At 40.3% G+C, this 14,885-nt stretch overlaps 1 protein-coding gene across 1 annotated transcript; it reads left to right on the forward strand.

Annotated features, from left to right (window-relative positions):
- Positions 1–5,320: 5,320 nt before the first annotated feature.
- Positions 5,321–6,295, forward strand: LOC126291518 (speckle-type POZ protein-like A). The gene is made up of 2 exons (XM_049985021.1): positions 5,321–5,345; positions 5,586–6,295. Exons 1-2 carry the CDS (start codon positions 5,321–5,323, stop codon positions 6,293–6,295), a joined length of 735 nt encoding a protein of 244 aa, XP_049840978.1.
- Positions 6,296–14,885: the final 8,590 nt, after the last annotated feature.

Below are 14,885 nucleotides of genomic sequence, written 5' to 3' on the forward strand. Positions count from 1 at the left end.
AAGTTATTTTTAATTGGATTTATTACAATACAGGTTAATTGTAAGTTATATTATATGTTAATGGTAAGTGTTATGCTTTATGTTATACATTTCATGTTACGTATATAGAAGTGATTTAGTATTATTTAAATTTTTGTCACTCTCTGGTTTATGTGTTACATCTACAGGCTGTTGTTGTTGTTGTTGTGGTCTTCAGTCCTGAGACTGGTTTGATCAGCTCTCCATGCCACTCTATCCTGTGAAAGCTTATCCATCTCCCAGTACCTACTGCAACCTACATCCTTCTGAATCTGCCTAGTGTATTCATCATCTACAGGTAAAATTTTAAATTATACATTCTAACAATTATTATATACTTTTCTAAGTTCATTGTATTTTAAATGTCCACCAACAAATTCATGGTAATATGATTTACATTTGTATCATCTTGTCTAAATATATTAAATGATTAAATTATCTTTCAGTAATTGCTTAGCTTTATTGGAATATGTTTGAGATATGTAAATATTTTACGCTTACAGTAAGTAAAAATTCTCTAAGAAATTTTGATTCAGTGTTTTAAACTCACCATATAAAGTGACTGAAGTAGCTTAAAGTTATTTATAGAATTGTAGCATCATTATTAGCAATCGATGTTGTCATGTTAATGAGTAATTTATCATCAATTTTAGTATATCTATTTCGAATTATTAATATTTAGTTGATCTAAGCACTTAGAATAAACGCATCAATGGTTAAATTTATTGCAATTTTACAATACTGATATAAAAATATATCTATCATCAGTAATGTTGCTTTACTACATCCACCAGATCCAATAAGTGAACACTGAAAACAATTAGGCAATAAGTGAGAAGCTTTCTTTTTTAAATGTTTATCTTTTACTATTATTTTTGTATTGTAATAGACTGCATTAATTAATTAATACAAACTTTTTACATAATAGATGAATCGATTGCCTGAGTTGGGAAATTCATTAATTCTGAAAGAAAGATTAAAGATATCAATCAGAAATGAATTGCAGGAATTATATTAATTGTATGTTATTTCACAAGTTGACACATCATGTAAAGCTTAAAAATAAAGAGTTCTATTGGGAATCTCCAACAATTATAATTCAAGAGAAGTATATTACTGCAAATAATCCAAGTACACATATTTGATATGATAAATTCTTAAACAGACTGATACTAGAGAGTGAGGTAAAATTACACTTGGATAAGTATCATAGTATAGATAGCTTTTTACAGTAACAACCAATACATTGAACTAAATGTAATTACTATAAGTGATGGTATTATCAAAGTATTCCATTTTAATTAATAATCAAACCTTTTAAATTAGCTTATGTAACTTCAGTTAAAAATTTATATCTTCTCAACTTATATAAATTCCACTGAATCTTTTAAACCTAATGTTGAATTTGGATATCCAATAATTTATGTATAATACTATCTTTTACTGTGTACGTTTATGATAACATTAACTATTTAGTGATCACTCTTAAGTGTTGAAAATGATTATTTCGTGACTTCAATGATGCACTTGGAAACTTTGTTCAGACCTGATACAATTTTGTGTTTAATACTTTTTTATGTTTGTAAATGAACTGGATTGAAAGCTATGAATTTCAGTAACCCCCCTATGAATGAAAACATCACAAATAAACTGAATTTTCGTAACCAAAATGTAAAAATTAATATAAATGTTGGTAATGGTTGGATTCATCCACTCACATTCAGTTTTATGTACCATTTGATGTTACTCATACACATGGAACAGATTTTCCTGCTTATGAAGGTACACGAATGTTAAATTGTCTGATATTTTTTAGAAATCTTCCTGACGTAATTGTCATAGAAAAGTACATTTTAATTATAACTAAACATCCACATATTTTTTCTACAGCATTATTAGACTTAACACTCAGACAATGGATGCATAGAAAATTATGTAACTGAGAATGTTAAAATGAAATAAAAATCATTGGTGGACTTTTGAAAAATTCTAAAGAATCCACGAGTTAGAGTTATTTAACTATATATTTAACTGGGGATGTAACATGAAATGATTCATTTGTTAGACAGTATAGCTTTAATAGTGATGGGAAGATACTTCTGGTACATATTCTTAGGAAGACAAAACAGTTGTAGTAAGTATCAAAATTGCAGTATTTGCAGTTATATAAGAACTTGAATATGAAACTGTATTAGAGCAAGAAGGATTAAAAAATTCTATACTGCTAACAACATTTTATGATTTTTCAGTTCATGAATTTGGTGGTTTAAATGGTAGAAATGATTTTGTGTTAGATGTAACTATATGCTATAATGCAATGCTTTATTTATATTTTAGTGTTTCAAACTGATGAAAAATTATGAGTTGAATGGTTCATCACTATTTAAAATTACAGAATTTTTTTCCCCAAGAATTGTAAAATATGATGCTTTTTTAAGGTTTAAAATAGGTTTAGAGACTTCAAACTAATAACAGAGAAAAAGTTGATGTTGATGTATAATTTTATATGTGGTATACGCTGAATTTTAAATAAAAAGTTTTAAGTAAATAAACTAATAAAAAGTTGGATTAATTATCTTTATGTTTATAATTTTAAGGTAAATGACAATAATATAAATTAATAAAATTGTTTCAATTTAAAATTATATTTGTTTCTAATTATTAAATTACAGATGAATAAGAAATATAATGGTACAAACTCTGACACCAGATAGGTTACAAAAATTAATTAAATTTTAGGTGATCACTTATATGACAGATATGACAAAAATAGGTAAAAATGATTTGGAAATGTTGAATATTCAACCTATTTATACTATGTATAAAAGTTATTTCACTGAAAAAATATGGCAACCAGAAACTTTTAATGCGTTTTTTTTATTTACGCCAATATGAATTTCGGGTTTGCACCCATCTTCAGCTGGCAAATTACATGGATCTTCAGTTACTACAGTAGTACAATCTCGACAGCAGTTTGGATGCTGCAGCAGGCATTCTCCTCTCCTTGTTTCTTCCTGGCTTTTCTTCTTTTTTGCAACAACACAAACACTTTTTATCACGTATTTTGCACAGGAGCAGTGCTGACTTTATTAATATTACATTGTACAGATTTCCATTATTCTTATTAATTTTGTAGTCTTTTGGCAGTAATTAGTCATATACTTTGCTCTTTCCTAATTTACACTACACAGACAGTCAGCATGTAACATGTGGAATGTTTATTTTCACAGATAACTGAGAAGATAAAATTATCCTTCATTGAATGAAAATATAGGTTATCATATCCAGTCATGAAGCAACACGAAGTATTTTTAAATGCCTTTATAGCAAATACGCCAGTTGTTTGGGTAGACACTGCAATGTTTGACCAAAGAGTTACAGACTGAATCTTCCATTCTTTCAGGAGTGTTATTACTGTATAAAATCAGCTACAGGTTGAGGATGTGTGCCAGGACATGATTCTAGTGTCGATCTTTATACACTCCTGGAAATGGAAAAAAGAACACATTGGCACCGGTGTGTCAGACCCACCATACTTGCTCCGGACACTGCGAGAGGGCTGTACAAGCAATGATCACACGCACGGCACAGCGGACACACCAGGAACCGCGGTGTTGGCCGTCGAATGGCGCTAGCTGCGCAGCATTTGTGCACCGCCGCCGTCAGTGTTAGCCAGTTTGCCGTGGCATACGGAGCTCCATCGCAGTCTTTAACACTGGTAGCATGCCGCGACAGCGTGGACGTGAACCGTATGTGCAGTTGACGGACTTTGAGCGAGGGCGTATAGTGGGCATGCGGGAGGCCGGGTGGACGTACCGCCGAATTGCTCAACACGTGGGGCATCAGGTCTCCACAGCACATCGATGTTGACGCCAGTGGTCGGCGGAAGGTGCACGTGCCCGTCGACCTGGGACCGGACCGCAGCGACGCACGGATGCACGCTAAGACCGTAGGATCCTACGCAGTGCCGTAGGGGACCGCACCGCCACTTCCCAGCAAATTAGGGACACTGTTGCTCCTGGGGTATCGGCGAGGACCATTCGCAACCGTCTCCATGAAGCTGGGCTACGGTCCCGCACACCGTTAGGCCGTCTTCCGCTCACGCCCCAACATCGTGCAGCCCGCCTCCAGTGGTGTCGCGACAGGCGTGAATGGAGGGACGAATGGAGACGTGTCGTCTTCAGCGATGAGAGTCGCTTCTGCCTTGGTGCCAATGATGGTCGTATGCGTGTTTGGCGCCGTGCAGGTGAGCGCCACAATCAGGACTGCATACGACCGAGGCACACAGGGCCAACACCCAGCATCATGGTGTGGGGAGCGATCTCCTACACTGGCCATACACCTCTGGTGACCGTCGAGGGGACACTGAATAGTGCACGGTACATCCAAACCGTCATCGAACCCATAGTTCTACCATTCTTAGACCGGCAAGGGAACTTGCTGTTCCAACAGGACAATGCACGTCCGCATGTATCCCGTGCCACCCAACGTGCTCTAGAAGGTGTAAGTCAACTACCCTGGCCAGCAAGATCTCCGGATCTGTCCCCTATTGAGCATGTTTGGGACTGGATGAAGCGTCGTTTCACGCGGTCTGCACGTCCAGCACGAACGCTGGTCCAACTGAGGCGCCAGGTGGAAATGGCATGGCAAGCCGTTCCACAGGACTACATCCAGCATCTCTACGATCGTCTCCATGGGAGAATAGCAGCGTGCATTGCTGCGAAAGGTGGATATACACTGTACTAGTGCCGACATTGTGCATGCTCTGTTGCCTGTGTCTATGTGCCTGTGGTTCTGTCAGTGTGATCATGTGATGTATCTGACCCCAGGAATGTGTCAATAAAGTTTCCCCTTCCTTGGACAATGAATTCACGGTGTTCTTATTTCAATTTCCAGGAGTGTATTTGTCATGTTCAGTTCAAAGCTTGCATCTGTGGAGATGTTTCAGAAAATGAAAGACTGTGATACACGACAACGTGGAACCTGAGGAGTGTCTTCCTTTTGACAAGGGGTAAAGTAGATCTAAAACATACAAATAAATACAGCACATCAATTCATCTGGTGGTACATCTAATGACCCTGTTTCCAAAATATCTCGGTAAAGCTGCTGCTAATGTGCCTTAGGACTATGTTTTGAAGTTGGTGTGATTTTGCTTCAGTGTGTCACTTACTAAAACATATGCCCACCATATGTCTATAGCTGTTATTTTTTGTACTAATGACTTTTTTTTTCATTTTAGGTGTCTCATCAACACAGGGTCAAACATCTCCTAGCTGTATAAATTTAACAACTGGATCAACGATGAGTGTGTTACCAGTAGAGGGAGGTGAAGTGTATTCACCACCGATATTTACGCAAAGGAGGAGCAATAATGTGTCAGCTGCAGGCACTACAAGATTTGAGAAACAAAAAGTTGTCTACACCTGGACGGTTTCGGGTGTAAAGAACTGGCTTAAAGAGACAAACGATATCGCGTCTACTTCTTTCCGTCACCCAAATTAGAGCGAATGGTGTGCGGTACTGTCGAAGAAAGACAAAGAGCTATGTCTGTGTTTCTGGTTGAAAGCAAGGAAGGAACCTGTCAAAGCAAACCTGAAAGCAGCACTTTCTCTACGCGGAGGCGAGAAACGCGAAGTGTATCCATCACTGTGCTGTACACTTACAGAGGGTGAGAAATCGCCGCCGAAGTCTGTCGGTGAGGCTTTTCCGGCCATCGACGATTACAGGAACTTTGATGACAGTCTGATATTCGAGTGCGAAGTGGAGATTGTGTGCGTCGTGTGGGACGATTTCCCAAGCCTTTCCGCTCCGGAGACGCAGCCCATCCTCGCTAGAGACTTCGCCAACTTGTTGGAGTCCCAGGACTTTGCGGACTTCATTCTGCACGCCGGAGGCGTCAGGATCAAGGCGCACAAAGTCGTGCTGGACGCCCGCAGTCCCGTCTTTACCAGGATGTTGCAGCGGAACACAAAGGAAGCGCAAGAAAACTACGTCAACATCGAGGGCGCGGAACCCGAAGTGGTGGCCGAGGCATTGCGCTACATGTATTCGGGCCACGCCCTGGCCCTGCGCGATATGACCCAGGGCTTGCTGGCGTTTGCGGACCGCTACGACCTGCGTGAGCTGAAGAACCAGTGCGAGGTGGAACTGGCCAGGCGCCTCACCGTAGACAACGCCATCACCTTCGTCATCTTGGCCGTCGTCAACTCGTGCCACGTCTGTCGACTTCATAAGGCGGCATTTGTGTCAGGTGATGGGCACTACAGCGTGGAATGAGGCCATTCACAGCGATCCTTCCTCTCTCGAGAAGATCAGTCAGCTTATCGCAGTGCAGTTGTAACACCACAGCTCAGACCCTACCGAACTGTTTTCTGATTCATTATTGCTTTCTGTTTATTCAAGAATATATCGTTGAGCTTTTGTAATTATTATTAATTCAGTACTGTATAAAACATGTATAATCTTTTCTCAGTTGAAAACGTTGATGTCTTTTAGGTTGTAGGAAGTGTAATCTCTGTAATATGTACAATATGAGCAAATGATATGTTTTGTCTTTCTAATATAATCTCATTCTATTTAGTCTATGTAACAATGACAACTGTAGTTCCTCAGTTAAGGTTCTTGGCATTTATCTGGATCCGAAATTAACCTGGAAAACTCACACCAGTTATGTATGCAAAAAGTTATCCCAAGTCACCTATCTGCTAACTAAGCTCAGGACTTGTGTAACGGACGAGCTACCGTTAAATGCCTGTTATGCCTTTTTTCATAGCCACCTCACGTATGCAGTGCTGTTATGGGGCAACGCCTCTGGGGCAAATAAAATTTTTCTTTGGCAGAAAGAGGCCATTAAGTGTATTGCTGGAGTGAGAAACCATGTATAATGTAGAGACCATTTCAAAGAGTAGACAATACTGACACTTACATCACTGTTTATTCTCAATTGCTTAGTGCACATAAAGCGAAAACAAGAAAGCTATAAACTGAGCGAGTCTGTACATAGCCATGACACACGCCAAAGGCAGATGATGGACATCCCAATTACTGGGCTTAAAAAAACCCAAAACAGTTACACATACACAGGGATACAATTATTTAATATGCTACCACCTACAGCACACAGCGTATCACTGAATGTCTTCAAAAATATTACAAAAAAATGGCTTGGACAAAACGCATTCTATGCAATAGAATAATTTAAAGTATGTAATAAAAATGATCTAATCTATTAAAACTGCTGTATGACATGACCACCAAATTACATGAGCACTTCTGAAAATGTTATTGTATCATGCGGTTGTGCTTTATTTACATAATGTATTTTTACTCAATAGTTAACTGCTGTATGACATGACCACACTATTACATAAGTTCTTCTAAAAATGTCATTGTACCATGCTGTTGTGCTTTATTTACATTTTCCCCAATGGTTAACATGTATTAAGCCTGTCTCATTTATGTTTGTTAAAATGTTTTTCATAACATGTGTATTGTGTTACACATACAGATCTCCTTTTATCATTCTGCACGACACATTTATGTTTAATGACTACTAAACATGTGCAGTGTAAAACGTATTTACTCATTCAGAATGTTAAAAATGTATGACTTATTTTGTAATTATATAATGTATGTAAAATGACGACATCAATTGCATGAAAAATGCTTAAAGATGCATCAATAAATCTTTGGTTATCTATAAATTGTATAATTTTATTTAAATAATTCTGTGTAGAACTACCAATATGTGCAAACTACATGTTTTGTTTAAAGTGATTGTTCGCTGCTATGTAAATTGCTGCCCTTCATTTAGGGATTTTAGTTATTTTGTATGTAACAGGTGGTGTGGTTCCCCTCGGGAACGGAACTGTGTAGCGCGTGCAAAATGTGGTTAGCATGGATAGAAATGTGGAACAAAGAGTCAGTTGGAGACGAACTACTGAACCGCTAACAGTTCATGTAAAGGTTGTGATTTGTGCTGGTGCTGAGAGGGGTTGTAGTGCCGTTTTAATACACGTCAAAGCTTCGGATGAATGGAGTAATATGCTGGCAATACTTTCAGATTAATATCTATCTTCGCCACCAAGCCCAGCTTGTCTATCTGCACTTCCATCCAACAACACGCACTCGCCACCACATTGCGCAATCACTGAAAAGTGACCAAGAAATAGGAGAATTGTACAGTGAAGGATCATCTCATTGGATTTTTTAGTGTGCTCAAATATAAGTGAACTTATACCTGAACTCTTGTATCTATCCTGATTTTTTATCCGCAGTCACTTATCCAATCAGGGTCCTTCCCATGTTAAACTGCTTACTGAGTATCATAACTGAAAGAATATCAAAGCCCAGTGTATTATATTAAAAGGCCTCTTTAAAACATTAAAAGTTTTGGTTAAAATTAATGTGGATAAAGAATGTTAAAGTAAATTTTGCAGTCAAAGTTGTTGCTTAAAAATTTGTGGATTTTCAAAGAAGTATCTGAAATAAAGATGCAGATAAATTCAGTTAGGTCTTAAAATAATTTGCTGTTATTTAAAAGCTAATAGAATACCTACTCATACAGAGGCTACAAAATTTTGTTCAGTAAATGAATAATGCAGCTTGTTGTGCAATGTACCAGGTGAGTCAATGCCTGATGTTTTACGTTAACTTTTGTCTTACTGCAGTAACAGGTCAAATTGGTGATGAAAGTTTCATGGTTATGTTTGCTAAAATAAGGATCTCATGTGTATAGAAAAGTGTATATCATTAGTGTAAGAGGACCTACAGTTTGTTTATTGTGCTCACTAGCAGGAAACATTTGATAGGTAGATTACAGTAACTACTTTCAGTCATAGATCAGTGAGAAAGTGTTTGTCAGTGCATTTCATTTAAATTTTATTCTAAGTAGAAAGGTATTTAGCTGAGAGAGACTTAACTTATGCCCAGTTCACAATTTTGTAGCGAACTATGTTTACATTTTTTTGTTAGATAGGAAAATGTTTGAAAAGTAAGACAGGACCTATGTCTAATTTATGATTGTATGGTGAATACTAATAGTAACATTGTTCAGACCATCCTGTTTGACTAAGCAATGAAGACAATAGTGTGTGTCAGTATCTGTTGTACTTTGACAAATAGTTTGTTCTGCTCTGACTATCAGCTCAAACCTTAACATTAACATATGCTTGTGCTAGAGCTCATTTCACTCTCATGTGGCAAAGTATAGGTTGTGTTTGCCCATTAAAGTTACTCATATACATTTTATTGAATAGGAATGTTACTCATTCTTATGCCTAATTAGGCTGGCGACCGTTTATTTTATTATTTGTACAGTGTAGATAGGTAAATTTTGTTTGTTACCATTTAAACATTTATGTAATTCTGACTTTCCCTTCCGATAAGCCACTTCTGTTAGGTACATCACGGTCAACATAACAAAATTCCTTCCAGAGGGTAACACTGCTCGCCTTCTTTATACTGTAACTGCTTTGACTAATAATATTCTGATACGATTTACCTCCAGCTTTGAGGTTATGGTATAACAGTAGCGGACGGTAATGTTATAGGGTCTCAGAGGTAACTTTTGACACACACACACGTTCGTAGCTCGTGGTCTAGGGGGCTAGCGTTGATTCCTCTGGATCACGGGGACCCGTGTTTGATTCCTGGCCAGGTTGAGGATTTTCTCTGCCCAGGGACTGGGTGTTTGTGTTGTCCTCATCATCATCATCATCATCATTTGTGAGAGTGACTAGATTGGATTGTGGAAAGAAAATGGACTGTGTAAAAATTTGGACTTTGTACAGGCGCCGATGACCGCTCAGTTGAGTGCCCCACAAATCAAACATCGTCATCGCACCTATATACACTATCTGATCAGAACCGTCTGGACATCGCACTTAATGTCGAACTGAGCACTTGATGTCACGAGAAGCAGACTCGCCAGTATAAAAGGAGGCAGAGAGTATTGTCCTGTTGGTAGAGGAGTGGTAAAAGCAGAATCTGATGGTCAGCGAGTTCAGTGACTTGGAATGTGGACTAGTGACTGGATGTCACAGTGAGTGACAAGCAACCATTTGAGTGTGAGGTTGACAGTTCATTCTTTAGTAAGGTTCATTTGAAAATGCTGTGTTAACAGTTATGACAGGAAATATAAAAAGGGCTTTCTGCAGAATGGTCAGGAAATGAGGGGTCCAGATGAGGTAACGATCGAGGCTCAGGCCAAGATATTTCAAGGTGAGGGTGAGCTGGATGGGACGACCATAAATGGTGAGGCAGAAATCGTGGAGCTGGAAGGAGCAGGTGGTGTGGCCAATGATGATTGTCTGGGTTTTGGAGGGGTTAAGATGAAGGAACCACCAAGTGGTGAACTGGTCAATGTGGGTTTGGAGGGTGTGTTGGGACCATTGAAGGGTAGGACAGAGAGTCAGGAAGCGTGTGTCATCAGCCTATTGGAGGAGGTGGACAGGCGGGGGTGGCTTGGGCTTATCGGCAGCGTACAGGAGATAGAGGAGAGGGGAGAGGATGGAGTCCTGGGGGATGCCATCAGTGGGGTAAAAGATACGGGGGTTGGTGTTGTGGAGGGTGACGTAGGGAGGACGGCATGAGAGGAAGGAAGCGACGAGACAAACAAAATTGATAGGCAGGGCGTAGGTTCTGAGTTTAAAGAGGAGACTGCGGGTGCCATACATGGTTGTACGTATTTTGGAGGTCGAGGGTAACAATAATGGTGGGGCAACAGGAGTTAAGCTGGAGGAAGAGAAGGTGGATGAGGGGTAAGGAGTTGGCGGAGAAGGAGAGTTGGAAGCCACAATGGGTGACGGTGATTAAGGTGCTGATGGATACGACAGAAGAGAATGGATTCGAAGACCTTACTGCAGAAGGTGAGGCTGATAGGACGATAGGAAGAGATGACAGAAGGTTTTTTTTGCGTTTGAGGAAGAAGAGGACGTGGGAAGTCTTCCACAGGTCAGGGTGGAAGCCGGTAGAGAGGCAAGATTGGCAAGGACAGTCAGTAAGGAGAAGACGCTTTCTCTAAGGTGGTGGTGGGTGACACAGTGATGACCAGGGGCCGTGTTGCGTTTGGACCGGAGGATAAGTTCAATGTTTTGTGCTGCGATTGGAGTGTTGATGTCGGAGGGGGCAACTGCCCCAAGCACTCGAGACTAGACAAATACTCGTGCGTGTTCTTGAAATTTAACCACAATACAAAACATAAATTACGAAGTCACAGGAATGAAATAACTTTATTTAATGCAGAAGAAAGAACACAGTTAATCTCGAATGGAAATTAGGACTTTTTAGCAACTGGGAAGTTAACACCAGTATGCAAACTATCTTAAAAAACTAGAAAGAATAGGTCTCAAAGAACAGCAGTCATAGAAATTCATATTAATCGAGGAGCGCTGAACCAACGAGAACACAGGTCCCCTGGTAGAAGGTGTATGGACTCTTTGACACATGGCGTGTGTACATCAGCTGACAGCAACTAGCGGTGTTCTCACTTCAGGGTGAAGTTACTGGTGTAACACCAGAGCATACAACGTTGTATCCACTGTTATTCCATTTACTCTGAGCTGAGAAAAGTCATGGGATAATAATATGCACGTATACAGATGGCGGTATTGTCCCATGCACAAGGAATAAAATGACAGTGTATTCGCGGAGCTGTCATTTGTACTCACGTGAGTCATGCGTAGAGGTATCCAACGCGATTATGACCGCAAGACAGGAACTAACAGGCCTTAAACCCGGAATCGTAGTCGGAGCTAGACGCATGGGACGTTCCATTTCCGAAATCGTTACGGAATTCAATTTTCCGAGATCCACAGTGTCAAGAGTGTATCAAGAATACCACATTTCAGGCTTTACCTCTCTCCACGGACAACGCAGTGACCGAGGACCTTCGCTCAACGAGCGAGAGCAGCGGCGTCTGCGTAGAGTTACCAGTGCTAACAGACAAGCAACAATGAGTGAAACGATAGCAGAAATCAGTGTGGGACGTATGAACCTGTCCGTTAGGAATGTGGCGAAATTTGGCGTTAATGGGCTATGGCAGCAGACGACCGATGCGAGTGTCTTCGTTAACAGCACATCACCTGCAACGCCTCTCCTGAACTATTCATCATATCGATTGGACCTAGGCGACTGGAGAACAGTGATCCTGTCAAATGAGTCCCGATTTCAGTTGGTAAGAGTTGATGGCAGGTTTAGACTGTGGCACAGACCCCACAAAGCCACGGACGCAAATTGTCAACAAGGCACTGTGCAAGCTGGTGTTGGCTCCATAATGGTGCGGCTTATGTTTACGTGGAGTAGACTGGTCCAACTGAACCGATCATTGACTGGAAATGGTTATTTTCGGCTATCTGGGCACCATCTGCAGCCATTCACAGACTTCCCGTTCCCAAACAACGATGAAATTTTTTGTGGATGACACTGCGCCATGTCACCGGAGCACAATTGTTCACAACTGGTTTGAAGAACATTGTGGACAGTTCGAACTGATGAACTGGTCATCCAGATCGCCTGACATGACTCCCCCCGAACATTTATGGAATATAATCAAGAGGTCAGTTCATGCACAAAACACTGTGCATGCAACACTTCCGAATTATGGACGGCTGTAGAGGCAGCATGGATCAATATTTCTGACTTGTTGAGTCCAAACCACATTGAGTCGCTGCACAACGCTAGGAAGAAGGAGGTCTCCCACCAGTTTTTTCACCCCAGTATAAATGTGCATGACCTTCCTTAACGTATAAAGGAAGGTGGAAATTTAGTTTTTTTCAAGGAGACTTAAGGACTAACCAAAACTTAGCTCCAGGAGGCAAAATTCCAAGTATCGCTGATGGACACTTATAAAAGTAATTTAAGTAAATGTTATCTTGGCCTATGCCGACCGGAGTGGCCAAGTGGTTCTAGGCGCTACAATCTGGAAGCACGCGACCGCTACGGTCGCTGGTTCAATCCTGCCTCGGGCATGGATGTGTGTGATGTCCTTAGGTTAGTTAGGTTTAAGTAGCTCTACGTTCTAGGGGACTGATGACCTCAGCAGTTAAGTCCCATAGTTCTCAGAGCCATTTGAACCATTTATCTTGGCCTATAATATGCATTCGTTGTGTCGTGCGATGAATAACTCGTGATTAAACACTGCTCTCCATTCGCACTTTATTTACCACTTTTAGAAACTTCGTTTTGACAAGTTATTTCTCTTTAGAATCCCAATACAGATCTTCAGGTTAATCTGGAAACGTAGATACAATGCGTAAACATGTAGAAATAAACTGCATGTTAGAAGGAAAAAGAACGTGAAAGATTTTGGCAGAAAGCAGGTTGTAGTAATGTTTCAATGCCACGCAAAAATAAAGCGTATACTACAAAGAGGTTCCATATCCCCAGATTTCAGTAAAGTATTTGACACGGTGCACACTTCAGATATGAGCATACAGAGTAGGTTTCCAGATACGTGAGTGGCCCGAAGACTTCTTAAGGGGAGTTTTACTATCTTCGGCCCGAAAAAAGCACATTATTTGAGAATTTTTTTCTCGGGATGTGGTATAGATATCAATGTCAAATTTGGTCAAAATGTTTATTGGTATTTCCTCTACACACTGGAATTTTTTCGACCGGAAATGTCTAAGAGAAAAGGCGGAAGTTCCGTCTGAACGAAACAAACTTTCGATGCAGACCTCCACGCGCGGTATGTTCCAGGTCAGCCGGCTCGTCTGAAATCAAAATTGAGCTGACGTTTGCGAAGTATATAAGATTCTTTAGGAGATGTACCTCGCTTAAGTTATTTGGACTATCGGACATAAAATGGCGGCCATCTGAAGAAATAGGGTTTTTTAATCGATTTTTCGACTTCGTCGGCCAAGTAAAAATATTTATAGTTCATGGATCGGAATAAAAGTGGTACAACTCCTAGACAATTTAGTTTGCTTCGTCGGAAACAAAGAATAATGCCAATCGGTTCAGTAGATTTGAAGCCACCATACCGCGCGACAAAAAAAAGTCATTTCGAGAAAAAGAAGTTTGAAGTTTTGACTACATACAAATGCAATATTACGCAACTTATGTTCAATCTGCTATTCCGGGTCCATAAACTAGTCCTTCCTCTTCCTCGTAGAGGGCGTTCTGCTCGATCTGGGCCATCCTGCGCTGCTCCAGAGCCGCTCGTACGGCCGGTGGCAAGCGGGTTTCGGCCGCTTGAATCCGGTGGTCGTCCGAATGCTTGGCGAACTGCGTCGAATAGAGTCCCAGGGTGACGTCCATCGTTGTCATGGTCTTCAGAATTGCTGAATACCCTTCGTTGAAGCTGCTCACTGCCAGGAAAGTCGCAATCTCCACAGTAACCGCACAACAGTGCAAATGCTTGGGGGTAACTTCCAAACACACGTGTTCAATCTTTCATTTGAATTTTGTGTGTTTCCTCCCAAGCACCGACACAATAACTCGTCCTCCGAAAGAAAAAAACTGATGCGTGAGAAAGGCCGATTTCAGGCGGGTGCATTTTTTTGTTCAACCGCGAATAAGAAACATTTCCGTTCCGTATTCGGAAAAACCGTTTCAGGGGTGGATTCTAAACACTTTTATGGATCCAGAAATGCAATTTAAAAAGTATCGAATTTTGAACCAAAAGATAGTAAACCTCCCCTTAAGTAACAGAAGTAAGTTTGTTGTTGTCGACGATGACTGTTCATCAGACACAAGAATATTGTCAGGAGTGCCCCATGGAAGTGTGACAAAACAGACATTATTCTCTGTATACATAAATGATCTCACAGACAGGGCGGGCAGCGGTAATTTTTCGATGATGCTGAGGTGTATAGGAAACTGTCATCATTAAGCGATTGTAGGACAATACAAGATTAGTTAGACA

This window comes from Schistocerca gregaria, chromosome 9, assembly GCF_023897955.1.
Source record: "Schistocerca gregaria isolate iqSchGreg1 chromosome 9, iqSchGreg1.2, whole genome shotgun sequence".
NCBI classification, from domain to species: Eukaryota; Metazoa; Arthropoda; class Insecta; order Orthoptera; family Acrididae; genus Schistocerca; species Schistocerca gregaria.